Source organism: Akebia trifoliata, chromosome 6 (assembly GCF_017979445.1).
Source record: "Akebia trifoliata isolate Shusen 1 chromosome 6, ASM1797944v1, whole genome shotgun sequence".
NCBI classification, from domain to species: domain Eukaryota; kingdom Viridiplantae; phylum Streptophyta; class Magnoliopsida; order Ranunculales; family Lardizabalaceae; genus Akebia; species Akebia trifoliata.
The window spans coordinates 6,354,627-6,382,463 of record NC_141380.1 but is presented as its reverse complement, the minus strand read 5'-3'; the positions used below and the strand labels follow the sequence as shown (position 1 = coordinate 6,382,463).

The 27,837-nt window shown below is 33.6% G+C and overlaps 1 protein-coding gene and 1 long non-coding RNA gene across 8 annotated transcripts; one reads left to right on the top strand and one right to left on the bottom strand.

Annotated features, from left to right (window-relative positions):
- The first annotated feature begins 229 nt into the window (after positions 1-229).
- LOC147399922 (uncharacterized) lies at positions 230-10,692 on the top strand. 7 transcript variants are annotated; one of them, XR_015179150.1, is made up of 6 exons: positions 289-303; positions 6,822-6,881; positions 8,830-9,277; positions 9,358-9,422; positions 9,505-9,671; positions 10,458-10,692. It is a non-coding gene; the product is annotated as an uncharacterized LOC147399922 (long non-coding RNA). The 7 variants fall into 7 exon arrangements; XR_015179151.1 differs by lacking the exon at positions 6,822-6,881 and having other exon boundaries at positions 230-303; positions 8,868-9,277; XR_015179149.1 differs by lacking the exon at positions 6,822-6,881 and having other exon boundaries at positions 246-303.
- A 1,446-nt stretch (positions 10,693-12,138) lies between these two features.
- Positions 12,139-14,189, bottom strand: LOC147399921 (uncharacterized). The gene is made up of 2 exons (XM_086446561.1): positions 13,566-14,189; positions 12,139-12,273 (listed from the first exon to the last, which is right to left on the bottom strand). Exons 1-2 carry the CDS (start codon positions 14,187-14,189, stop codon positions 12,193-12,195), a joined length of 705 nt encoding a protein of 234 aa, XP_086302687.1. The 3' UTR covers positions 12,139-12,192.
- Positions 14,190-27,837: the final 13,648 nt, after the last annotated feature.

The following is a 27,837-nucleotide window of genomic DNA, read 5'->3' as shown; positions in this document are numbered from 1 at the left end:
GTCATCTAGTCATCTTCTTCAATCCGACAATCTTGGACGTCAATAAAAACAGAAAATTGGGGTTCGTTCTATCCCTTCCTTCTTGACTTGTCTTTAGTTTTATTTATCCCCTTTAATTTTTTTTTTTATTTTTATTTAATAGATTTGTAATCTCAAATTCGAGAGAGGAAGGAATTTCAGAGATTAAGCTTGTCTTTAGTTTTATTTATCCCCTTTAATTTTTTATTTTGTATTTTTATTTAATAGATTTGTAATCTCAAATTCAAGAGAGGAAGGAATTTCAGAGATCGAGAAGGAAAAGAGGTAAAGAGATCTAATTCTTGTCAAATTATTTATTTTTTTCCGTAAAACTGATCGAAGAGATCAATAAGAATCTTGTTTGATGTGTGGTTATAAATTGAGAACAAGGGTTTTTTTAATCCCTAGTTGTCTTGTCTATTTGAAGTGTGGTTATAAATCTCGGACGATACCAACTCTAGAGAGTCATCTCGGTCTGGAAGGCATTCGAGCGAAATTTATATATAATTCAGTAGGAATAAGCTTATGTTTAAAAATTAGAATACCAATTATTTATTTTTCTTAGTTTTTAAGAATTCAAAAATGTTGAGATTAATCTAGTAGTTAAGTTCCAGTACAGTAGTTTATAATTTAGAGATAATAGGCACAAGCACTTAATAAGTAAAATTGATTTTTCTTTGAAGATGATTGGGTGGGTCTATTTTATTTTTGAGCTTTTGATCACTTTGTTAAATATTATTATCTTTTGTTTGATAATTCAATTAGTAATCCAAAATCCAAATAGCTAAGTAGGATATATGTTGTTGGTATTTTATAGGTTATAATGTCTCAGTCTGATCCATTAGCTAATACAACTCCTAGTGTTGCATCTGCCCCTTCTCCTATCATTGGTGATGAGTGTAATGATGAAGCAAATACAAATGATATGGTTCCATTAACCGATACTATAGATGATACATCCTTAGAAACTAAAAGTCAGAAAAGGAGGTCAAAAGTATGGTTGAAATTTGATGAAAAGAAATTGGGGGATAGGAGCATTCAAGCAATTTGTATGCATTATAAGAGGGCATTTGACGGTTCTAGTTCAAAAGGAACTACACATTTGATGAATCATACAAAGACTTGTATGAGAAGATCAAATAAAGATGTCAAACAACAATTATTGTCCGTTACAAAATCTAGTAAAGAACCAGCAAAATTGACAAATTGGAAGTATGATCCTGAAAAAAGTAGAATGGATTTTACGAAAATGATTGCGAAGCATGATTATTCTTTCTGTATGGGTGAGCATGAGTATTTTCAATTATTTGTCAATGGCATTAATCCCATGGTTAAGTTCTATTCTAGAAATACAAGACGGGCTGATTTAATGAAAGTTTACAATGAGATGAAAATTGGGTTACAAGACTTGCTTGATCAACTACCTTCTCGATGTAGTCTGACAACAGATCTATGGACATCTGATCATCAAGAACTCAACTATGCTTGCCTGACTTGCCATTACATAGACTCTGATTGGAGATTGAATAAAAAAATCATATCTTTTGAATTAATTCAAGGTTCATATTCTGGGGAAGCTTTGAGTAGATTTATCAAATCTAAAGTATTAGACTGGAATCTTGATAAAAAGATATTTTCAATCACAGTCGATAATGCATCTAATAATGATGTAATGGTGTAGACACCCCATTTTTGCATATGCCTAATTCAACAATTCGTCACCCAGTTACCGTGAATTCCTAATGATGATCGTAAAGAACTCGAAGGTTTGTGAATATTATCCCTGATTCCCTCCGTTTCCACTTTTTTCATCTCCCCTACTCGTTACGACTCGACATAGAAATTTACACACGCTTAGGATCGCCACACGTTACACCTGATTTAGCAAGTATGTACGCTTAGGTTCGCTACACAGTTCGATAACCTAGAGACTTCGCCACGCTAGGGAAACACGACTTTAAAACATAGAGATAATCACGTCGGGACTGAAAGAAACTTCACGCTAAAATTCGTAAAAATCTGCAAAAATCGACACAATGACAACAATACCCTTCATGAATTTCGGACCTCCGAAAGACCTTGAAAGTGCCTTTATTGCACTCAGAACATGATTTCGAGTCTAACAGGACCTAAACCGACGAAAACAGAAAAATTGGAGAAAAATCATAAAAATGTCTGAAATGCCCCTTGACCTCCAAACTCAACTTAGATATCTCGATCCTTAGGAAAATGTAATAAAAAATGAAATCAAATTTAAAATCTAATCAAACTCAAATTTAAAATTAAACAATTAGAACTTAAAATTTAATTCATAATTAAACAATTAAAATCTAATTCAAAATTAAACAATTAAACATTTAAAATTAAAATCAAACAACCGATCAAATTAAAATCAAAATGCAATCGATAAATTAAGTCCAAATCGAAATCAAGATAAAATCGACAAACGAATTAAAATTGAAATCGGACTCTCACCGACCAATTAAATTGAAAGAAAAACTCAACCACAAATTCAAACCGATTGACAAAATTAATAAATTAAATGACCGATTAAACCAATAAAATCAAAATCAAAGTTAAACCAATAAAATTAAAATTAAATTTAAACCAATAAAATTAAAATCAAATTTAAACTAAGAAAATTTAAAATCAAATTGAAAAACTAAGAAAATTTAAAACAAAATTTTTAATCAAAGCTACGATCGACCAATCATAACTCAAGATTATAGTAGTACGAGTACCGTGGGAACATGACTCCCCATTCTCCCAAAAGAAACGCTTGAAAATGGAAAGGACGTACAAGGATTAAAAAAAAAGAGAAACAAGAGAAACAAAAGACAAACGCGCTAATTTTTAAAAAGTGCTGAAAATAATTTTTTTAAGCAATAAGCACTAAAAATTAGTACAAACAAACACCGCCTAAAATAGAAATTGAGTTCTATTTAAAAGAGAGTCGTCTCTCTCTAAGGGAGGTGGCTGGATCTCCTCTTCTTGAACGGTTTTAAGGTCTCCCTCTCAACATCCATAGGCTGACCTTCGACTCTCTCTCCCTGCACTCTCTGCTCTCCCTCTCTTGGAGGTTCATCTCATCTCCTCTCTCACTCTCACAACCTCTTACTGCGTCCTTTCTCTTCCCCATTAAACCTGCAACTCACACAGCCTCTTGCTGCCCTCTCCATCATCCCCATAAGCCTGCAACAACTTTCAACCCAGACCCCTCTCTCTCAACGTCCTTGGATCTCTGCACTTCGTCTTCCTCTCTTCTACCCATTCTCAAGTTCTCTAACAGTCCCCATTTCCCTCTTCTCTCCCCCACGTCCTCTTGGACAGCAACGAAGCAAGGAAGAAGGAGAGAACAGTGAGGAAGAAGAAGAAGAAAGAAGGAGTCTTTCCTTCGTATCTCTCTCTCTCTCTCTCTCTGCTATCTCGGAGGTTCATCTTTCTGCTCTCCCTCTCTCTCTTTCGGAAGTTCAGACTTGCTGCCCAACACCACTCAACGTCCTCTTCCAATCTAATCTGCAAATCACTCCTCCATAGCTACCCCCACATCTCAACCTTATACCTTCCTCACGTTTTCAGCCCCATTGTCTCAATATTTCAGCCTGTAAATCATCCCCATTCATCGCAGTTGCAGCTCTCTAAACGTTATTATTCTGAAACCACTTGCAACTAACGGTTTCAGCCATTAACAACAGCCCATCTCTTCTTCATAAGACCCTACCGGAAGTCTCCTCCACTGCTGCAACAGCACTCCCAGTCCTCTTTACCACGTCCTCACGACGGCGAACGCTCACAAGCATTCGGGTGATACCTGAAGGAACCCACTCATTGTCCCTGTCCAATAGGTACGTATGTATATATATCTTATTTTATTTTTAACTTTTGTGTTCTCATTTTCTTCTCGTCTGTCATGACATTTTTTTGTATTAATAGAATTCAGGAAATATTATCTATGTAATTTTAATTTTTACTTTTATTTTCATCTTTGCGTATTCATAGGATTAGGAGATGTTTTTTAGTTCATGTAGTTTTTTTTATTTTTTATTTTTATTTTTTAGATCGATAGGTCGAGGAGAATGTTTGTTTGCGTAGGTTTTATTTTCCTATTTTGTTCTTTTTGCATGTTAGTATGATTAGGAGATTTTTTTTTCTTTAAACATCATGATCACTATGCTTGAATTAGATTCGCATGATTGGTGATGATATTCAAGCTCATCTATTATTTTGAAAATTGGCCGAGTGAGATTTTTCTTCAAATTTTGAGATTGTGCACGCGTTGGTAATTAGGGATCTCCAATTTGGTAAGTGTGATAACATGGATTCTCTGCTTTGATAAATTTTCAATTTGGTGATTTTTGGCAAATCCATAAACTTCTAATTTGGGACTCCATTATTCATATAATTTTCCTCTTTTAGAGATTATTTGTGGATCATTAGAAAACTTGTATTTGAAAACTTTCTTTATATATAGGATTACATAGTTTTCTATTTTAGGAGAATATATTTATAGATTTCTGATTCAGAAATTTCATATTTTAACAATTTTCCAATTTAGAAGATTATGCACATTTTTATATTTAGGAGGTTCATGTTTATGGAAATTTGGGGATTTCAAATTTGGAAACTTACATTTTTTAGAATATTCTATTTTAGAAGATGTATCATTTTAGATTTTTAATTTGGGAATACAGCATATATCTCATGAACTCTAATTTAGAAAATTTTACATTCCTAATTTGAAAATATTAAGTCCCAATTTGATAGGTTTCTATTTGTAATCTTCCTATTTAGGATATTCTCATGATTTTCTATCTTGGACAGTTTGAGGAATACTTGCAGGTGGAATTTCTTAATTAATTTCAAGTCATGGAGCTGATTAGGGCTTTTTCAAACCCTCCCATACTTTGTGGAATTCAAAGAAGAATCACGTGATAATTGGGATAAATTTTAGCCATGGGATTTGGTTGGAAAATCCAACATGAATTGATGATGATGATTGGACTGTGACCTTGACTGTAGTCTTTGTATGTTAACCATAGGATATTTTTTGGATTGTAGTAGAGATCGATCGTATTGATCGGGCGGGTTCGGTGCTTAATACCTTCCGAAACCCGTAATCTGATCCCTTACCCATCTCTTTGATCCGTGGATCGACCCATTATCCATTTGGAGTTATTTATAATTCCTAGACCTAAACTAGGTGGCGACTCCCTTCTTTTAAAGTCCCTTGTTTAATAAATCGGACCCCTATCCACTATTGAGTGAAAAGGGTCGAGGCGATTTCAAATGGCAAGAGATTTGAAATATTGGTTATGCTCCAAAGGAATGTTGGCACTTAATGGTGATTTGTTTCACATAAGATGCAGTGCTCACATTCTAAATTTAATCGTTCAAGATGGGCTAAAAGAGATCGATGGAATTTTGAATAAGATTCGAGAAAGTGTAAAGTTCGTGAAATCTTCTGCATTTAGAGGTCAAAAATTTACAAGTGCATTGGCCCATACGAGGTTAACTGAAAAAGGGGTGTCTAGGGATGTGCCAAACAGATGAAATTCTACGTATTTGATGCTTGATAGTGCTTTAGTCGTACGTTCAGCATTTGAACGATTAACAGAGTTAGCTCCTGATTACAAATGTTTACCATCTTCAGATGAATGGGAAGTAGGGAGAGTTATTTGTGACTGTTTGAGAGTATTTTATGATACTACTCTTCACTTCTCAGGAGTCAAATATCTAACGGCTAACTTATATTTTAAAGGTGTATGTGATATTTATGATAACATCATTCAGTGGCTTGTCTCTGAGCATGATTATGTGCGTCAAATGACCTTCAAAATGATTGAAAAATTTGACAAATATTGGAGTACTAGCAACTTGTTGATGAGCATTGGTGTGGTTCTTGATCCATGTTGTAAAATTGAGTTCATTGAGTTTTTATTTTCTAGAATTTACAGGGAAGATGCTGATATGCACATCAATAAAGTGAAGAAATCAATGAATGAATTATACTCCAAGTATGTCATTTCAAATGATTCTTGTACTGATTTAACTAGTGATTCGATTGGAGATGGTTTGGGTACAGCTCGTGATGGAAGTTCTAATACTGGAAATTCAAGGATGCAAGAAGAATTCAAGAAATTTATCCAAAAATATTTTCAAAATTTACAGCAAGTTCAAAAGACAGAGTTGGATAAATAGTTAGATGAAAGTTTATTTCCACTAGGCGAATATGAAAAGAGTTTTGATGTATTACTTTGTTGGCAAAGTAATGGTCCAAAGTTTCCTACACTTGCTCGTGACATCTTGGCGGTTCCAGTATCTACTATAGCATCGGAATCAGCATTCAGTAGTGGTGGTAGAATAATCACTGAATCTCGTTCTTCATTGAGTCCTGAAGTTGTGGATGCCTTGATTTGCGTAAAAGATTGGTTGCCATCCCTTAAGGGTAAATAATACAAGTGTTATATTTTATTGTGCATATCCTTCCTACTAATTTTTTTTTCTTTTTGCAGATGCTATCAATTTGGTTGATTGAGTTTACGGCGATATGGATCTATATGAACTTTTAGTTTTAGAATTTTTAAAGTTTGAACATTATATCTTTTTTTATTTAAGGACGTTTCAATATGGTTGTAATATTTAAATAACATACTTTTGATGATGGTTGACTAATTGTTATTTAATTTTCTATATGAGTTTCGTATGTATGCCTCTAGTTGAAAATTACAGTAGTAGGCTTCATTTTGTTGCTTATGTAAAACTGAGATAGTAAAATTGGTGTTTCCTTTCAATTCATTTTACAGGAGGCAAGCCTTGGTCCACTTCTCTCTCAGCTCACATCATCTCTAACTATCCAGCTTGGGGTAAGCGTTTGAAACATTTTGTAGCACTTTCAATCTCTGAGTTTTCTTGTGGAAAATGACAACTTCATTCTATCTTGTTGTATTAGTTTAAATATGTTGATTATTGCTTGTGTTTTCTAATTGTTGATGCAAGATCATGGGAGGTGGTACTTTCTAGTTCTATATCTTTCACTGTAAAATTTTACTTTTAGTTCCATAAGCAGCCCCTATACTAATATAGGTGTTTTTATTCATTTGGGGGATCCCGTCCCATAATCCATTATCCTCAATAATGATTGGAAAACGCAGCAAGTCTACTTGTGTTGGGTACTTGAAAACATCAGATGAACTTCGCAATGCTTACCTTGATAAAACTGCTAATATATTACTATAATTATTTTTTTGACAAATAAAAATTACTTTAATCATGGAGATGGCATATTGCATATGTTTGTCAAGCCATTTTAGTAAATTAATTGTTAGCAAATCATTGCATGCATTACATGTGTAGTAATCATGAACAGGATCCCTATAATCACAACAAATGTGTGTTAAATTGCTTTGAGATACATGATATGGCCTCAAAAAATTAATCTTGCATCCCTTTTTTAAGGTCTGTTAATCTTACATCTAGATTAACCCCACATGTCCATTAGTATAAACAGCAACATACATGCCTTTTCCCAAATACAGAGAATCATCTATCTTCAGCCTTGTCTTAGTAAAGGCATGTCTTCATATCTTTCTTTACTACTTATATGATACATTGCTTAATGTAGAGTCGAATGGAAAAAGAAGTTCATGGAGCCAATCACAATATCTATAATAAGGCATATACGATGATGGTGATGATATGTTTTTGGTTGGCATATTTGCAGTTGTATGTTAGATCATGACATTCTGAATCTTAGGATGTGATTTATTTTTCTGATCAGTGATTATTTTGAATCGACATTCTAAATCAATTTTAGTTTGTTGATGAAACTATATTTCCATGCTATGCCTTTCTCAAGCAATCATTGTAATAAGTTGCATTCTAAGATGCTTTTAATTGCTTTTTGGTCCTCATATAACCTAGCCAAAAGTGTAGTATTTAGAATTGGAGGTGTAGCCAGTTACATAAGGTCATAAGTAATTTAGGATTTAGTTCTGGAGAGATTTAGAAGGAGATTAGCCCTTAGGAATTTAGGATTTTATCCAAAGGGCAAAGTTATTTTACTATAAGAGTTTGCATTCATCTCTCTTGATGTACTTTCTTTCTCTATTCATCATTCCTTGCTCTGTTGCTTGCTGTATTGAGAAACTGAAAAAGGGAACTTTCTATGGAACAGAATGAATGATTCATTCAAAAGTGGTATCTTGATTGGAGAAAGGTCTTTATAACAAAATCAGGGTGCCACTATTTGGCCACTCAAAGAAACTAACAAGACTTTTTCAGGCAAGTTTTTATGGATATTTGGAGAAGTGCAAAGAATTGTTGGAGAGAGATCAGTGTTGGAATGTATGTAGCAACAATTTTGATTGGGTTTGCAATATCATCAGGTCTTCTTATCTTATGGGTGTCGAGAAAGATATTTTCAAAATTTATCAAGAATTTGCCGAAAGGATTCGAGTGGAAGTGGGGAGCTATTTGTTGTCATACATGTATTGATATATGCAAGACTTAAGTCTAAGTCCCTTATTTTCAGATACATGTGATTGTGTTATGCACACTATGACTTGCTTAAAAAAAATTACAAATGGTCCTTTTGGCACAGTTCCAACTCTTAGACACTCTCTAATAAGTGGTTTGTGTCTTTCTAATTGTTTTATTATTTTTTAAAACACCAATGCATTTTCTTACTGCTTTCATAATGTTTCCATGATAGTTGCCCTGTCCTTTAGGCTCCAAACATAGTCTGATATTTAAATCATAAACCATGATCTTCATTGAATCAAGTCCTTGACACATTTTGTTATGTGATACAAGTGGCGTCCTTTCTTATTCATTCGTGGTGATTGGCTTAGTGTTGCCAAGCGATGCAAGTCTGTTAATACAGTGGCGTCCTTTCTTTGGTGGATAATTGGATTCTACTGGGTAGTCTCTGGTGGTGAAATCCTTTCGCAAAATGCTCCACATTTGTACTGGTATGCCTTGAACTTATTTCTTTTTGTAAGGAATGTCATTTGATCCATTTTCATTTGATTCAGTGGATTTCATTATTGGGTGTATTGAAGTTTCCATTTGTAGAATCCTGGATTTGGGCTGCTTTCAGACATATTATGCTGTCTTTATATGTTTTTGTAAATCAATCAAATGCTTGAATCTTTTCTAACAATGGATGAAGTTTAACATTTTCAAAATAATGAAGTGATCTACATTGAATGAGCTTGAACTAATTTTGCAGACCAAACTCTTATAGTAGGGGTAAGAAAAGGTATGGATTCTATTGTTTAATTATGGATACTTTTTTTTTCCTTTTTAATAATCACATTCTTGTTTTGTTGCACCTTCTAGCTTTGTTTGAAGCCCATTCTTCAACTATTTGAAGCTCACGCAGGATGGGCTACTAGGCGTCAACCGTGAGTAGTCTCTGAATTAGATGTAATCTTATAGAGTAAGTAAGTGCTTCATCTCCAATTAAGAACTTCTGTATTCTTGCAGCTATTGTCATATATATACTTCTAATGGAGTGTCACTACACGATCTATCAATTTGTCTGGCAAATGGTCAAAGTCTTGCTGCAAGTGACGGTGATGATATGTGTACCTTATGTGAAGAGGGAGGGAACCTAATTCTTTGTGATGGATGTCCTCGAGCATTCCATACAGGTGCGGATTTTTCTTTGAAATGAGTGTACCTTCCCTGCATTTTGTATGTATACTTGAGTTAATGTGAATTGTTCCATTTGGTGTATTATGGTTTGAAGTTGTGATTCTACATTTCTTGTTTATTGTTCAAACTGACAAATTTATCATTTTTTTGGTGCTTTTTTTTTTTCTTTTTTTTGAAGTTCTTATAAATATCAGCAAATGCTTCAGTTAGTGATGATGTTAGGCTTGATAACTCTCTGATTGACACATATTTTATGCTGATCTGATCTGATAATTGTTTTTCATGGTTACCTCCAGTTTTTGGCATTTGCAGATTGTTTGGAATTACTTCAATTACAATGCATTCCTGAAGGTGAGTGGTACTGTCCAGACTGCAAAGATAAAATAGGGCTTGGCGGAAAGGCACTTTCTCGGATTAAGGACTGGTCAGAGTTATGGTAGGAACTTTGTTATTGGAATCCCAAAAAATACTTCACCAAGGAACTGGTTCAGTGAAAGAAGAGGAGTGCAAGATTACTAATTCTAAAATCATAAACCGAAGAAAATCTAATCCATAGATACCAACTTTCAATTAGGTACACACAAAATTCAAGGGCACTCAAAAATTCAGCCTAAGCATCACTCAAACTAATTTACCTAAAAAATAGCTGAGTTCTTCGTGTTGAGTTGGTCTTAGTTTGATTGTAGTTTAGGCTACGGAGCTCTTCTTAAAACCTTGGAAATACGTTTGGTTGTTCAATTTTGCATTTAGCTTATGAGTTGCTTTTAATCATGCATCTGCAGAGGGGTGGACTTATCAGGCAAGAGCTTGCAAAGTTGAAGAAGTAGACAGCCTCTTAAGAGTTGGTTCAGTGCAAATTTCAGTTTTGTTAAGTGCTTTGCAAGTTGTGGTGGTTATTTTCAATTTGTTTTCATAAATTTGGAGATTCAAAGCAGTTTAAGTGAAACCATCTCATTATGTGTCATTTTTGTCACCAGACCCTGTTATTGATATTAGCTTTAGCTGATTTTTTTGTTTTTGAGGGAATTCAGGTGTTCTCCAATTTGCTTTAACTTGCAAAATGTGTACTAATAATTAATTTTGCACCTACTGGTGCTATCGTAATTTCAATTAGAGGAATATGTTTGAATGGAACAAGAGTGTTTCTGATCTTAGTAACAGAAGAAGAGGACTTGTCCTCGTGATGGGGTGGTGTTAGAAAATGTTGGTCTGGCAATAGAATTTCTCTAAATAAAATTCAGATAATTTTCGGATAGTAAATAAGTTTCGGATAATTTTCGAATTCGATTTGCAATCGGATTCGAGTCGGATAAATTTCGGATAGTTTTCGAATTCGACTCTCAATCGGATTCGAATCGGATAAATTTCGAATAGTTTTCGAATTCGACTAGCAATCAGATTCGAATCGGATACCATCGGATATCCGATAATTTATTCGGATACGAATTCGAATATTAGTATTGATATCTGATCGGATTTGGATTCGAATTCGAATTCGGATAGCACTAAATTTTTTCGGATTCGGATTCGGATAGAGCACTATCCGATCGGATACATATCCGTTGACAGCCCTAGAAATAGTATTGTTATATAAAGCATATTCGGTGACATAACTCGACTTTGGACTTTTATGAGAGATTACAAGAAAATGACCCCATCAACCTTCTACCAGAAAACCTTGCACTTTTTAAAAAATTCGGTGATTTTCAACATTTACAAATTTTAAGAGAAAACATTGTTTTATTTGGATCTGAGTCCACTTCATAATTTTGAAAGAACCCTCATCGTTACAAGACACTTTAATATTAAGTAATAAACAAGAGAATTATGCCCTGTTTCGTAACATGCATAACATTTGCAAATGCAAAACAAAAAATAAAAATTAAAATTAAAATTATTTTTATGAGGCTTGGTTGCACAATGCAAATAATTTGCATGGATCATCAAACTCTTAAGAAATTTCAGCAAATAATTTGCACAAAAAAATAGTGCAACAAATCATTGCAAAAGTCATTCCACCCTTTACTTGTATAAAGTTACCCAAACACCCGTCCATTAAAGATCCTCTCATTTGCACATGAAATTACAAAACGGTGAATTACCATTTCGTGAGCTAAAAATGAGTTATTTACTATTTCGGCTAACTGTTCATTTTAATTATCAAAAAGTGAATGATCACGTTTTCATTAAAAAAAAATTCAGAATAGTAACAAACTCGGTGGTTTTAAAGTGGTTAGTTCCCATTAGTCGCTTTAAAACCTCCGAATTCATAAGTGTTCACGTTTTGGCAATTAAAATGAATAATGAGCCAAAATCATAAATTTGTCAAAAGTTTATCACTTTTTCATAAATATCCCTAGGAATAAATACGACTCTTTGGTGAATGCTACTACAATTTCTGTTCACAATATAAAGAGATTAGTGAAACATGCTTGGATGCTAATTAAGAAGCTAAGATACATGAACCAAACCACAAATCTTCATAAATATATGTTTAAGCATATAAAAGTGCAACATTTAATGGGTTCGTTTCTTCCCAAGGAAAACTTCAGTTAGAACTGTGGTCGACCACAATGATGTCCTTAGTAGTTCCAAACCCTGAAAAAGAAACACCAAAAACAATAAATATTTCTCAAGAATACAAAAATTAAAAATTATATAAAATAACAAACAAGAGACTTATGCCCTGTTTGGTAACATGCAAATGCAAAAAGATAAATAATAAATAAAATAAAATAAAATTCAAACTACTTTTATGAATGCTTGGTTGCACAATGCAAATGATTTGCATGGATCATCGAACTCTAAAGAAATTTCAGCAAAAGATTTGCACAAAATATAGTGCAACATATCATTTCCCCTTTACTTATATAAATTTCCCAAACACCCCTCCATCAAAGATCCCCTAACTTGCTCATGAAATTACAAAAATAACCCTACCAAAAGGATTATTCAAATACTAGATAGTACAGTATTTAGTATTTACTATATGAATATGTGCATATATTTACAAAAATACCCCTCATCTAAGAAACTTGAAGTTGCATATGAAATTATAAAAATGCCCAATTACAAAAATAGGTCTTAACATGTATACTAGTATGCATGTGAATTTACATAATTACCCCTTATAAAAGATAGGTTACTATAGCAAGAGGACATTTTCGTAATTTGAATAGTTTCCCTCGGGTGGTCGACTAATTAGAAAAAATTGAAAACAAAAAACTTTTTGATATAACAAGAAATCACTACATATTACGGAGAACTTGTATGTTTTCCACCACAAAATATTTGCGTTGCAAATTATTTACTAATACAAATGATTTGTATGCAGGTCCTTAGATGAATATGTATCACAAGAAATTAAGTTTCATACTCACTTCCTTCTTACTTAAATCAACAATCACCTCTTCAAGAAAATTGACATTGTGAACGTTGGACTTATTAAGCAAAGTAATACTAGAAATGGTGGACATGGGCTTCACCACCAAATCATCCATCACCATGTACGTCACAACTTCCTTCACATATCCTCCGACTTTACTTGAGAGGAACGAGTGGAAATCAGGCTTAGAAACTGGTTTGCCCATCAAATAAAATTAAAGGAGAGAAAAGGAAGAGAAAGAGAAAGGAAAGAAACTCATTTAGTCACTTAGATTAGACAACCCAATAGAAGAACTGAGGAAAAGATTTTGAAGAGAGATAAGTAACATACATCGAAATTGACAAGTAAACATGGAGATGACATGTTATCAGGACTCTTGAAAAAGAAAAAAGAAAAAAAAGAGAGCCCCTTCAACCCCAGTTTACTCAAAAAAAATTGAACAAAAAATAAATAAATAAACAACAGATTTAGATCAAAATGCATAAGAAAGAAGAAGGTTTCTTACTTCATGCATAGTTAAATCTACCTCCTTCTCCTCAAGGTGACTGACTTTCTCAATGTTGAACTTGTTGAGGAGAGTAAATATAGAAATGGTGGACATGGGCGACACCACCAAATCATCCATAACCATGTAAGTCACCACACCCTTCACGTAACCTCCTCCTTCACAAGATGACGATGATGATGATGATGCCACATTGGAAGTTTTAGGATCAAAATAGACCATCTCGCTGTTCATTTCGCGTCTACAATTAGGACATATAGTCCCTTCAGTTTTGGTCATGTAGGTGTGACTATTGTGGCCATATGAACATGTGTAGTATTTACTAGCCATGTTCGAAGGTAGGAGAGGAATGTTGACAGCACAGAATGATGGGTTTGGTTTCAGAAGAGAATCTTTGTTTTGGTTTGGCTGGATATAGGTGGAACTAAGGTTTTCCAAACTCTCATACAGTTTTCCTAAGCTCCCCACCATCATCTCCTTTGTAAGGAGATCGATTACAGATCCAAGGGGTAGAGACAATATGCCGAAAAGAAAATCGACAAAGTCTTTGTCCACTTCTGCAAATAAGACTCTGTTGGTATTCTTGTCCACCAGAAGCTTAATGGTCACCTCTGTCGTTGCCATGTCTGTGTAAACCATGTTGTCTATGGAGATCTATTTATAGATAAAATGTGAGCTGCCGAGGAGATGGAAATACAAACAAAAACTTATTTACTACAAAAAGACTTCTCCCACATGCCGGACCCACTGATCTTAGTTTCAGCATTTTCCTTTTATGAATGGTGAATGCTTCTAAGATACTTTTAATAATTAATAATGAGTCGGACTAGGTTGACTAACTTAGTAAAATTTTGAATCATACTAAGGGCCGTAGGTCCCACATGGATTACTAGATTGTCAATCCAACACCACAGTCTCCTAGAATTCATAGCAAAACTCATATTCAAGGAAAAAAAAATTCACATCTATATATATATATATAGAAGTTGAACTTGATCTGCAATGTTGAAAATGGAATACAATCAAACTCTCAAATTTAAAATTCAACGGTAAAAAAATTTATTTTTTAAAAATCAAATTCAAAGTTCTCAGAATTTTGTTCTATGCAACCTTGTGGCTTCTTTGGAAGCCAAAGGTAATGGATCAGGAAACATTCCTTACTTAGGAGATTAAGTATTTTACTTTAAAAATAAAGAAAACAGTTTGGATCCTATACACCAGGGGTGGAGGATTTTTCTTTTTTTTCTTTTCCCCCGCTAAGTGAGCAAAGAATATGTAGACTGAAAGAGTAAGGGAATGAAGAGTCATCTTTTGCTCACAGTCCAACAACTGCTTGATATGTGGGGCCAATGACATCAGTAATAGAGAGAAAGCTTCTCTCACTTTCCCCTATGTCCTCTGCCCACAAATTTATTTTTCAAGATTTCAAATATTAAAAAAGGTTGTTAGTCCGACGTCAACAATTCAACATCACAACTTTCTATATTTCATAAAAATATTTATATTCAAAAAATAAATTGTTTTTTGAATTTGATCCAAGGTGTTGAAAATTGAAGGTCACTTAGCATCCAATTTAAAAATAAAAGTCAAAGGTGAAAAATAACTATTATTTTAATTATTTTGTTAAAGTTCATATAATTTATCCTCTACAATCCCATTGCATCGGTTCATGTTTTTGAATGTCACAAGGTGATCAGATCAGAAAGTTTTCTTTTTATAAATATATGTTGAATCTTCCATATGCAGCCCTTTAGAAGCATACAAATCTGATCCAAGGAGTCTAGTTGCCAAGGAACTAACCCTTCCTTAATTCAATCCATTTACCACCAACCAAGTATGAACCTCAATAATGATTCCAAGCACAACCATATTCAGCAACCTTAATGCCTCAAACACTGCCCTTCCAAGAGCCACATTGTTTATAGACCAAGTAACCAGGTTGTTGTGAAGATTAGCATACCCTGGTAATTAATTCCTAAAAAATTATTAATTTTTCAAGTTCTTGATTATGTGGCATGTTCTGAGGTGTGAGGATTCCTCCACCTTCAGTATATACCATTTGGACTCCGAAAAACAAAAGACAAATTTACTCGGAATCTTATTTTATTTGTTACATTTTTATTATAAAACTCCCTTAGAATTCTAATAACTCCAAGGGAATCTTATTTTATCGAGTTGGTTACTCAATAAGCTTTAGAAAAGAATTCACATCATTTTAAAAGATTAATTACATAAAATATTTTTAGTTCTTTAAATCAAATATCTATTATATTCTCTCATTCTCTCTCCCAAAATCATGGATCGGACTAATTTTTTTTTTCTAAATTTTACTGTGAAATTTAAAGGGTTGTGGTGTTGTATTGCCAATGAGGCTATGTGGGTGCAACCATGGTTTTAGCTGAGAAAATGGATGTTGAGCGGAGTCAAGATGTCATGGGTATTTGATTTAAAAAATTGAGGCTTCTCTGGATATTTAATATTCTAAAATAATGTAGATCTCACTTCAAGGTTTGTTGAGTAATAAACTTGAAAGGAATGTTGTGAAGTATTACACCTTTGGCAATTTGTTGGGGGGTGTGGCTTGAAAAGAATAAGCATATTTTCGAGGGGAAATAGAAAGATTATCCAGATACGGTTATATCTATCTTGGGTCTCATCTTTTGTTGGTTCAAAGTATATAAGGAGTTTAGGGGCCTGTTTGTTGGGATGGGATTTGTTGTTCAATGCGTGAACAATTTTGTTTTGTAAGACCTCACCAGGTTGGTCAACTCGACCGATTTGATTTTGTTTCCTAAATACAATGCTATTTATAATAAAAAAAAAGTAATAAACTTGATAAAGTAAGATTTCTTAGTTGTGAGAGAGTTTTTTAAATAAAAATGCAATAAATAGATCGGTCCAATAAATCTTTTTTAAAATGTCCTACCTTTTCTTAATTTTTGAAGAGGATGTGGATGTAATAAGAGTCTCACTTAATCTAGAATGTACATACAACAACGATCATGCATTATGACACATGGAAAGCTTGAAAAGGAATTTCAAATGGGCTTTTCTAGCCTCAATCCACGGTTGAGGCTCTCCAATATCAACATGACGGTTAGGATTTGAGGAAAAACTACGATTTCCTAAAGATCACCTTTGCTCTTCTAGGGATTAACATAAATTTCCTAGGGATATAATTTTCTTGGGAATCCCTAACATCCCAATGATCACGTTGATGGAGAGCGTCAATCCATGGGTTTAGGCTAGCATTTTCCATCTCAAATATAAACAAATGCCTGAAGTGTACATCTAAGTTACCCATTTGTTCTTTCAACCCAAGAGTTCTTGCAATAGTATGCAATTCAAGAGAAGTTGCTTGCTAAAGCACTTTAATGGTAGGTCATGTTCTTTGCTTTTGCTTATTCGGAACTAAAATGGTATTTCGCAACTGATATATAATAACATCAAATGCAATTCTTTAGTATCTCAGTACACTCTATGTTCACAATTAACATTAATACTTAAAGAACATAGTGAAGCTTACTTCGACACTAAGAAGCCAATAAGATGGACAAACTTCATACATAAGCCTAACAAGCAATAAATAAGACTGCAACATTTAATTGGATTCTTTCTTCTCAAGGAAAGAATCAGATAGAACTGTGCTCGACCACAATGATGTCCTTAGCAGTTCCAAACCCTGGCATCACCAAAACAAATGATAAATCTCGAGAAAACAAAAAAAAAAAATTAGAAAAAAAATAAAAATAAGACTTTATCTTGCAAGAGCTTGCGAGAATTATAGCAGATGATGTAATATGTAATTTTACTAGTAGTAAATTAAATAATAAAAGAGTAATGCTGGAATGATTTCCTTGGACATTGAGCTGATGTGGAGGTGTGCATTCCACCATAGATGTTTTTTTTTTTGTCGAAGGTAACCACAATAGATGATTTTCATTGTGGAGGTATGCACTGCCATAGATGCTTTTCCTCACTTGATGAAAACCATCTATGGTGGAGTGCATACCTCCACGTCAGCTCAATGCCCTTGGAAATCACTTGAACATTTTCCTTTAAAAAAAAAGAGTTGTGTAATATGACTTGTTAGGTGGCATACTCAATCGACTCTTTGACGTGACTAGTTTGGGAACCATAGATCTATACGTCTCGAGATACATGGTTGCAATTCCCCAAAAAAAGTTGATCCCGAGAGAACCATGTATCCCGAGAAGTATAGATCTACGGTTCCCAAACTTGTCCACAATAGGGAATCGATTGAGTATGCCACCTGACGAGTCATATTATCAGGACACTTTAAAAAAATAGAAAAACAAGATCCCCTTCAACTCGAGTTTACTCATTAAAAAAAAAAAAAATTTGAACAAAACATAAATAAATAAATAAATAAACTACAGATTTAGATCAAAATGCATAAGAAAGATGAAGGTTTCTTACTTCATTCATAGTTAAATCTACCACCTTCTCCTCAAGGTGACTCACTTTCTCAATGTTGAACTTGTTGAGGAGAGTAATGCTAGAAATGAGAGACATGGGCATCACCACCAAATCATCCATAACCATGTATATATGTCACCATACCCTTCACATAACCTCCTCCTTCACTAGATGATGATGATGATGCACTATGTGAAAAAAGCCTATACTTGACAGTCTCAGTCCGTCAAATTTTGAAAATTTTGATGGACCAACCTGTCAAATATTTTCTTGTAGAAATTTTTTTTTACAACCCTTAATTGTCAATTTTTTGGAGGATGAGCTTCAAAAAAAAAAAAAATTTCTATAGTCTATGACAGTCAAATTTGGAGGTTTAACAAACAATAAGACGGTCATCTAATTCACCAATCATAATAATTGAAATAGTAATAAAAAAAATCATAAAATAAAGATCATTCGTAGAAACCTAATCTTGACCACCCAAGAAACTCAATTCACATTAAATCTAATTAGAAATCAAACACAAAACATATTATTGCAGTTCCAACTAATTCACAAACAACACTTCCATCTGTTCTGAATAGCTTTAAGAACTCCCACCAGGGGCTGCAAGAGTTTGAGGTCCTTGCTGATTCAGTTGACGATCCTGCTTTAGAACGTACACACCTTGAACCAAGCTGGTTGCAACAGATCTTCAATGATGTGCACGTTTCTTCAAAATCGAAAGTTAATTTTCACATCCAGGTATTATTAATGCTATAGTATAAATTTAGGAAACCAGCATAAAAGATTGATAGAAATAAGGACAGTTAATCTATGTCCAACATCAGAGAGGCCCCACTGAACTACAGCTCTAATTTTAAAGCTGATCTTACCTGAAAATTTTCGGACTCGAGCATTTTTTTTTTGAATCCACAAAAGAATAAGATGGCATAAACGATTGCAACCATCCAATTGGTTTGATTTTCAACCAAGGATATCAATTCCAACCCCATTCACATGTGATATGTAGATTAGTGTCTAGTAGATAGTTAGGATGGTCTATCCCAAAGATGCCATTGAATTCTACTTATATAAGATAAGAAATCGTGGAAGTATAGGGGAAAATGATCTTACCAATCAATAGCATTGAGTATGGTCATCTTCCATCAGAAAATAAACTTGTGCTTGGGAGAATTTATAGAAAATTACTAATGAAAGGAGTGCTTCATAGAAAAATCACATTGTATGAGTATAGGAATGAGATATATAACTTCATATAGCAACAATTAAAAGCAAAATGAGTATATATATAATCAGCAGACAATAAACAAACAAGTTCTAGCAATGAAGTATAAAACAAAAATAAAGATGAAAGACATCCTTTAAGCCTTTTGAAGAAATGAAGAAGAGCTATTTTTCCATGTAAACCGTCAATATGTTTAATGCTTTGTCTAGGACAGGTTTAGGAAATATAGTGTTTTTTTTTTTTTTAAGTCCTTACTAAAATACCTTGCAATTCTGTTTATCAAAGCAATAAATATAAATAAATAAATAAATAACCATGTCATGGCCTTCAAATAAATACCATAATGAATTAGAAATAACAAGGGTGGCACGTCACATGCTAAAATGATTAGTCAGTATTTTTATCATTTTCAATAACTTGGGATTTGATGCACCATGAGACAAGCTTTGATGTTTTAAAAGTTTTCCCTTCTATATGACTTCATTCCTACTCAGAAGTTTGGAAAAATACCTGGAACAAGAATTTACTTGAATAAAGACCTGAAATGTTTATTGTAATGTCACCTACTTGAAGAACATATGCATAAACTTTTTTCCGGTCCAAGGCCCCAAATCCTTGTACATTGGTAAAAGATTAATTAAAACATTGAAAATTGTTATTGACCCTCCATGCTATCCAATTCATGAAAAGATGATGGTAAATAGAACCCCAAAGTTAGAAAAACATGGATATTTTAATCTTGAAGGTAAAAGATCCAAATACTTGTTTTTTTTTTTTTTTTTTTTATCATTTTCGATAACTTGGGGTTTGTTGATTAACATAATATAGCCACCATATAAAAAAGAGTTGTGCTCTTCTTACCCCTTTTATACCGATGAAATCAGTAATAAGCCTACTCGTGATCACATTCTCTCCTAATGAAATTATGTGTTTTTTTGGGAATTAACAAACTAATAGTTATAAATGCATTTTAAGTTGAAATCTAGAAAAAGAGAAATGAGGCAAGTAATTGATCAAAGGCAAACCTTTAGATATTTTTCACAACTCTTCAATATCTTGACAACACCGACAAGCATTGTTACATGTGCGTCGTGCCCACAAGCAGACCTGAAAGCAAAATGTAATACTAATGCTCATGCACACAAAAATAATGGATGCTCTTATGTAAATTATGTTGCTAGAGGTATGCCAAATCCTACTGATATCCATATGCAAAGGTGAAAACTATAAATCAGAACAATGACCATCAAGTCTAATGCCATCGATTCTCCTGTTGGGAGAAAAAATTACTAATTTTTACGTCAAATTTCAAGTTTTTCACATTGTGATGATGCCACATTGGAAGTTTTAGGATCAAAATAGACCATCTCGTTGTTCATTTCATGTCCACAATGACATAAAGTCCCAGCAGTTTCGGCCATGAGGTTGCTTTCTAATCTAATTGCTCTTTAAAATCAATTTTACAAATTAGATCAACCAATAACTTTGTTCACTTTTGCCTTGGCAAGTTTCAATTAATGTGTTTCAAGTATTTGTGGGATAGTGTAGTTGTTGATAACTTTCCTGCAAATAAGTTCCTTAATTACTTTGGGTTGAATCCTCAATTTATTCTTTTTGAAGAAATACAAGAACATGCTGCTAGCTTGGGTTTTCCGACAAAGGTAAAGTTTCCTCTTAATGTTTAGTGGTCCACGTGTCTGAATTAGTGCACAATGACTTTGTTTCTTTCACATATTTGGAACTAAATCGAATTCGAGAACCAACTACTACTTGAATTGCTAGTCGGCCTTGCTAATGAACCTTTATACACAATCATGTGCAAAGACACCAATAATAAAGTTAGAAATGAATTCAAAGAAATGTAGAAGCAGATTCCTATCTAAATGAAATGAGCTTCTGAAACCCATTGAACAATAGTTCAATTTCTGTTAAGTTGTTGGTTGTTTGGTTTCGTAAGGTATTTTCGATGTAAGTTGATAGTCTTTCTACAATTCCCTTTATATTTTCCAATGTATTGTGCAAGATGGTTTCCATGATTGCTTGTTTTTTGTTTGTAGCTCTTCACAACTAAACCATATGCGTGTGAGCCCTCAAGCCTCCCACAATATCCTCCAAGCAAGGAAATGGACGCTAAGCTCGAATTGAAGAAGCTGGAGAAGTTTTTCAAGGTCTCTTGCAATCTGAACAATGCTACATGTAAACTTAAGTTGAAGGAGTTTAGTGAAGTCGCTAAGCTATGCTCAATCGTACTCTTGATTGCATTTTCATCTGATTGGTCCGCATCAAAGTTATTTCGTTTTAATAAATTTTTTTTTATTTATTATATTTGTTTCAAAACAGGTATTGAAGCTTGAACCTAGCAATGTAAAAGCTCTTTTCCGGAGAGTCGAAGCATACATCGAGACACTTGATTTGGACATACCTGAGTTGGACTTGAAGAACGCATTTAAGATTGATCCTAACAATGGGTTCTCGATAATTCTAACATTAGATAATTTACAACAGGTGGTTCAGAAAATAATTAGATTAATGGAAGTTGAAGACGAGGGATATTTGGGTCTTTTCATGTTGTTAGTCAAGGTCTACGTCATCAATTTCAAAATATAGGGCTATCTCCAATATGCAGCAACATGTGAGAGGGCAGGTGTAAAATCAATTTTTTTTTTGCAAAAGTTCTTACAGCGAGACCTAATAATTTTTTTTTTTAAATACCCAATAGCGACGGTTGGTGACGGTCGCTATATCCCTATTTTACTGTAGCAACTGTCATTTTTTCCGACTGTTTTGGTATGTCGCAATTAAAAAATCACTCCTTTTAAAAAAAAAAAATTGCATTTGTAGGAACAATAGTTTTTGGCGCATTATGATGTAGTGGGGTCACTTTAGCACTCATGAATTCAGAATACAATGGCGAAATTTTGTTACGAAATCTTTTTCCTTATAACGAGAACATTATATATCTTAAGCAATTCAAGAAAAGTTAGTTTACACCTTCTTCATTTTTTATTTAGTTTGATTTGTGCATATTCAGATAGAAAATGGTAGTTTGGTCATGGTTTTGCAAAAGCATGATTCCAAAGTCTAAACAACTGTTAATGAATAGCACATGCTGAGTACATATGCAAGATAAACATTGTTGCAACTTTGAAAGAGAAAATCTGATTTATAATTCAACCCAAACACTTCAGTGTCCCACCACACTATATGTTCACAATGTCAGGAGTTCTCTAAGGCTTACTTGGGCTCGAAGAAGCTAATGAGACCCAAAAACCAAAACCGAAAAAATCTTGGTTTAACAAACATAAGACTGCTACATTAATTTAATTAATTAGCTCCATTCTTCCCAAGGAAAACATCGGATAGAACTTTTCTTGACCAAAACCCAAATGATAATTATCAAGAAATCAAAAAACAAAACAAGATATTTACAAGATGGGTTTTGTTAACGTGCGCCATAAGGTTCAATGTTAAAGTGCAATTAAAAACACCTTAGAAATAAGCATTTGAGGGTGTTTTTGGAAGGAAATTTTTTTAGGGCATTTTATGCAATAAAATAAGTCCTGGAGGTGTATTTAACGCATCTTAAGTGCTTAACGTGATGCTCTTAGGGAAAATGCTAACACCACCCCTAGATGAAAATACATTAGAAAGAAAAATATTTCTCACTTACTTCCTTTATAGTTAAATCAACCACTCTCTCCTCAAGTAAACCGACGTTGTTGACATTGAACTTGTTGAGAAGAGTAATACTAGAAATGGTGGACATGGGTGTCACCACCAAATCATCCATCACCATATATGTTACCACACCCTTCACATAACCTCCTCCTTCACTAGACGGTGGTGTCACTACAGAAGTCCCAGATGGAGCTGAGTATCTCAGTGCGCATGTAGTGCTTACAAGTAGGACACACTGTCCCGGAAGTATCGGTCATATACTTGGGATTGTAGGAACAGGTACAAGTGTAGTGTTTTGGTTGTTTTTCAACCGTGTTCGAAGGTAGGAGAGGAATGTTGGTAGCAATGAAAGATGATTTTGGTTTCAAAATGGAATCTTTGTCTAGGTTTGGCTGAACATAGTTGGAATTAAGGTTCTCTACACTCTCATACAGATTTCCTAAGCCCCCCACCATCTTCTCCTTTGTAAGGAGATCGATAACGGAAGCTAAGGGTAGAGACAAGAGACCGAAAAGAAAATCAATTACTTCTTTACCAGCTTTAGCAAATAATATTCTATTATCTTTTTTGTCAATAAGAAGCTTAATAGTCAGCTTTGTTGTTGCCATGCCTCTGTGTCTAGTCACTAGTGAGCAATACCCTAAAACCATGTTCTCTGTGATGGTTTATTTATATTTATATTCATAGATAGATAAATGTGTGTGGAGGGAGATGGAAAGACTTCTCTATCATGCCGGGCCCACACGTAGTGGTGGACCTAGAACACTTCAAACAATTGGATACAATCAATTTTCGTCTATGATTTGTATCAATTCGAGGATCCTTCAAACCCCATTAATTGTTAATTTATTTCCTGGACTGTGTAGTGGTGCCTGACTGTAATAAGCCTTGGTGGATGATATAGACTACATGAGTGAGGAGTCCAACTAGCCTTACTAATTTAGTAAGATTTCAATTTCAACTCTAAGGTAGTTGAGCCCACCTTGTGGCATCGAGAAACATGATCGATGAAACAGGGTTGTGAACTTTGAAACAAAAAATTCAAAATAAAAATAAAAAATGTTATTTTTCACCATTAAATTTTAATTTACATGAAAGTTGGTAGCAGTCCATTTTCAAAACCTTAGATTAAGTCCATAATAATTGTTTTTGTATTTTTTATTTCTCATCTCTTATGAATTTTTTTCATGACATCAGCAAGGACCCTTAGTAAGAATTGAAATCTTACTAAGTTAGTAAGGCTAGTCGGCCTCCTAGTTATATGTCCCTGGTGGTAGAGAATTAATGCCGTATCTCAACCAATTTCCGAAACGAAATTACGGCTGCTCTAAATAATTTTTCTTTCCCTAAACAAAATCTGAACTTTAAATTTAATGAGGAACTACAATTAATGGAAAAGTGAAACTGAAGATAAAAATTATGAAGTCTTAGTTAATTTTTTTGGAGCATTCAAAAGTAGGGAAAAAATTTGAAGTGAAAAAATTTTGAAGTGAGTAGACCACTTCAAATTTTTGAAGTGGCATTTTCCAGGAGGTATTCCAAATTTTGACAGAAATAAATCCATAATGACATGTGGCATACTTATAATACTCTCCTGACGTGGCATGTGCTAGAACCACCATTCTTTTGCCTCGGGATACACATATGCATATGATAAATCTGTGCATTTGTATATCCCAATGAAAGAAAATATATGGTATTGACACATCTCATATCAGGAGAATATTTTGAGTATCCCAAGTGGGGTGTCATACGTGGTGTTGGATTGCCAATGTGAAATTCCATCTGAAAAATAATCCTGTCAAATCTGAATGATTGTTTGCTCATAGACCAACACCATTTTGACATGTGGCACTGATGACATAAGCAATAATTAAAGAATTTTTCTCTCTATTGTGCATAGTTAACGACTGAAATTTCCTGATAAGATCACCTTGTGGCATTTAAAAATATGATCCAATGCAATAGTGTTGTAGAGGATGAAATTCTATGAATTTCAAAAAAAAAAAAAAAAAAAAGTTATTTGTCACCGTTGTATTTTAATTATAAATTATATATGTGCTCGGTAACCATCCATTTTCAATACTACTAACGAATCTTAAAAAACTTTGTTTTTTTTTTACCATGAGGTTTTTCATGAAATTTAGAAAGATGTGGTGTATGATTGCCAATATGATAATCCATGTGGATCTTACAATATTTTTTATGATTTAAAATCTAAAAATTATGATTTCTGGGTAGTCAATGTATAGGCAGGAGAGAGAAATTGCTCTCTTATTACTATGTCATCAGCGCCACGTATCAAAATAGTGTTGGGCTGTGAGCAAACAATCACTCACCAAATCCAAAGATGGTCTCCCGCATTTTTAGCCAAAAAAATAAAAAGAAAAAGAAAAAAGAGAATGACTCTCAAGGACTCTTTATCGAGGATATGTACTAAATGGTCCCTTAGTAAAGATTACAGACTATTTAAGTCCCACTTAATATAATATTAGTCTATTAAAAATCTTTTGAAAAAATTTTAAAGAAAAATACTTGAAATACCCTTTTAATAACTTTACAAAGTACTTGATCTAATAATATAGGAAGTCAAATAAAAAACTTGACCAATGTATTTATTTATTAATATTTTTGTGAAAAATAAAAATAAATAAATATTTTATTTATTAAAAACTAAAATTTAATATAATTTTATTTGACTCATTTGTGTGGACTAGCTACTTTTTTAGTTGTATCAACTCAATGAATAATCAAGTCGAGTTTTAAAATTATGTTTTAATTATTTAAAATTACTTATATATATTTAATAAATCTAATATACATTAATTAAATAAGTTGGATGATGATCATACTCATCTCCATCATCATTGGTGTAGTCATCATCATCATCATCTACGTGATTTAAAGATTATTAGTTTTGATAAGAGAAATAATTAAAAAAAAAAAAAAATTGATCTATAAGAGATGACCATAATTTGATCTATGTAATGTCAGAAGATTTTTAATGGATATAATCATCCTATCTTACTTTTTTATACACTTTAAGGAAAATCCACAAAAATATCAAGACAAATTTCGCATGAAAGCCCAATCTTGATATGTTTGTTATGTTTTCTCTCATCTTCATTTTTTTTTCTAGTGCAGGGTTGATTTTTATTTTATTGAATTTTGACTGAATATGGATGGAGACACATTTCCAGATTTGGTGACATGGATACTCTGCCACGTCAGAATTGTGAGAATCACAGTGTATGGCCTGTGTCACCCCAGCATTACTCCTCCATAAAACCCCAAAACCAAGTTTTTCAAACCTAAAGCGGATCTACCTTTGACGGATTGAGGCGCTTTCGCCAACTCCCTCTTAAAATGCTGGCTCCCCATATCAGACATTTTTTCTTTTTTGTTTTCAGGATACAACAGAGCCCAGTTCTAACACAACAGTATATTTCCTCAAAATTTGCACTATTTTGAGAAAATCTGTCACACAGAATCTCGGATACACGAATGCCTCTTTTTTGTAGAAAATTTTTTAATTAATTTATTTTAACAGAATTGATCTTTATAAATAGATAACAATTATAAAAGTCACACCCATTCGTAAATGATTTTTGAATCTCAATAGGTATAAAACCCATTGGAACTACTAGGCACCTATTCGGATCAAGGAATCCATTAAGCATCCATCGACACCTTTCGGATTGGCCTTGATGCCTATCCAAAATTGGACGACCCTATTAAATACTTAATTTTTCTCTCTCTCTCTTTCTTTCTTTTCTTTCTTTCTTATTATATATATATATGGGTCGGGTTCCTATGACCCCCATTACGACCCCCTTTGCGACACACCGTAGAGACCGTCGGATTTAGCGCAAATCGGCGGTCCAGATCTAACTTGAGTTTACAATCGAAGTAAACAAATGAAGTTTTAAAAATTAGAATCACCTCCCTCTTCGAAAAAATAAATCGACAGAATGAGATTGTAGAGATCGTCTTCTTCCTTCCTCATTTCTCTGCAATCGGACTCTCTCTCGTCGTTTACAAAAACAACGACGAACCCTCTCAACTTCGTCTTCTTCATCGTTCCTCTTCTCTCTTATCTTTGCTAACGAACGACAACGACGACAAATTCGAACTCATCTCTCAGGCGATCTGCTGGAAACCATTCCTCATCGAAATCGATATCATCTCTCAGGCGATCTGATGGAAAATGAATGTGTGGAGACCTCTTCTCATTTCGATCTGCTGGAAACGAAAACATCTTCTTCCTCTTCGACATAGTCAGATCTGCGGTTAAGATCGATTTGAGCATCTAAAATCTAGGGTTATTGTTTCGAATCTTCTACTTCTTCTTTGTTTCAGTGGTAAGAAAACAACCCTTAATTAGTTTTTATTTAAAATTTTTTTTTTTTTTGTAATTTCATGTTCTTAATTAGTTCTGAATTTTAATTTCATGTATGAAAATTGTACTTGAAAAGTTTCTACAATTTCATTGATTTTGTAGAAGTGCATATTTAATTTATGGTTACCAGTCCTTTATATTTCTTGCTTCTCTGTTTTGTCTATTGATGCTGGAGGAAGAATCTGAGAGCAAAATCATTCATAGGTTAGCTTCCCTGCATTTTCCGCTGAATAATGATCTGGGATATATTTGTTGCATTTACTTCCCTAATTTATTTATTGTGAGCTTTGGGTTGTAAATGTAGCCTGGTACTCTGCCAAGATATTATCTCAATAATAGACTTAACATTGAAAATAACCGATACATGCATTTTTTTCCCTTCTTTTGTATCGGGGCTATCTCGGCCTCCATTGCTTTTCTTCTTGTTTTAATAATTTTTCTACAATTATCCACAAACAAAAAAAAAGGTTGTGGACTGCCAACTTTAAAAAAAAAAAAAAAAAATCTAATTAGATAAGAAAATCCAA

Coding starts and splice junctions, on each gene's coding strand:
- LOC147399921 (XM_086446561.1), bottom strand. CDS start 14,189: ATGGCAACGACAGAGGTGACCATTAAGCTTCTGGTGGACAAGAATACC. Junction 12,274..13,565: donor TAGATTTAACTATGCATGAA/GTAAGAAACCTT, acceptor TTTCTTTTTCAG/GGTTTGGAACTACTAAGGAC.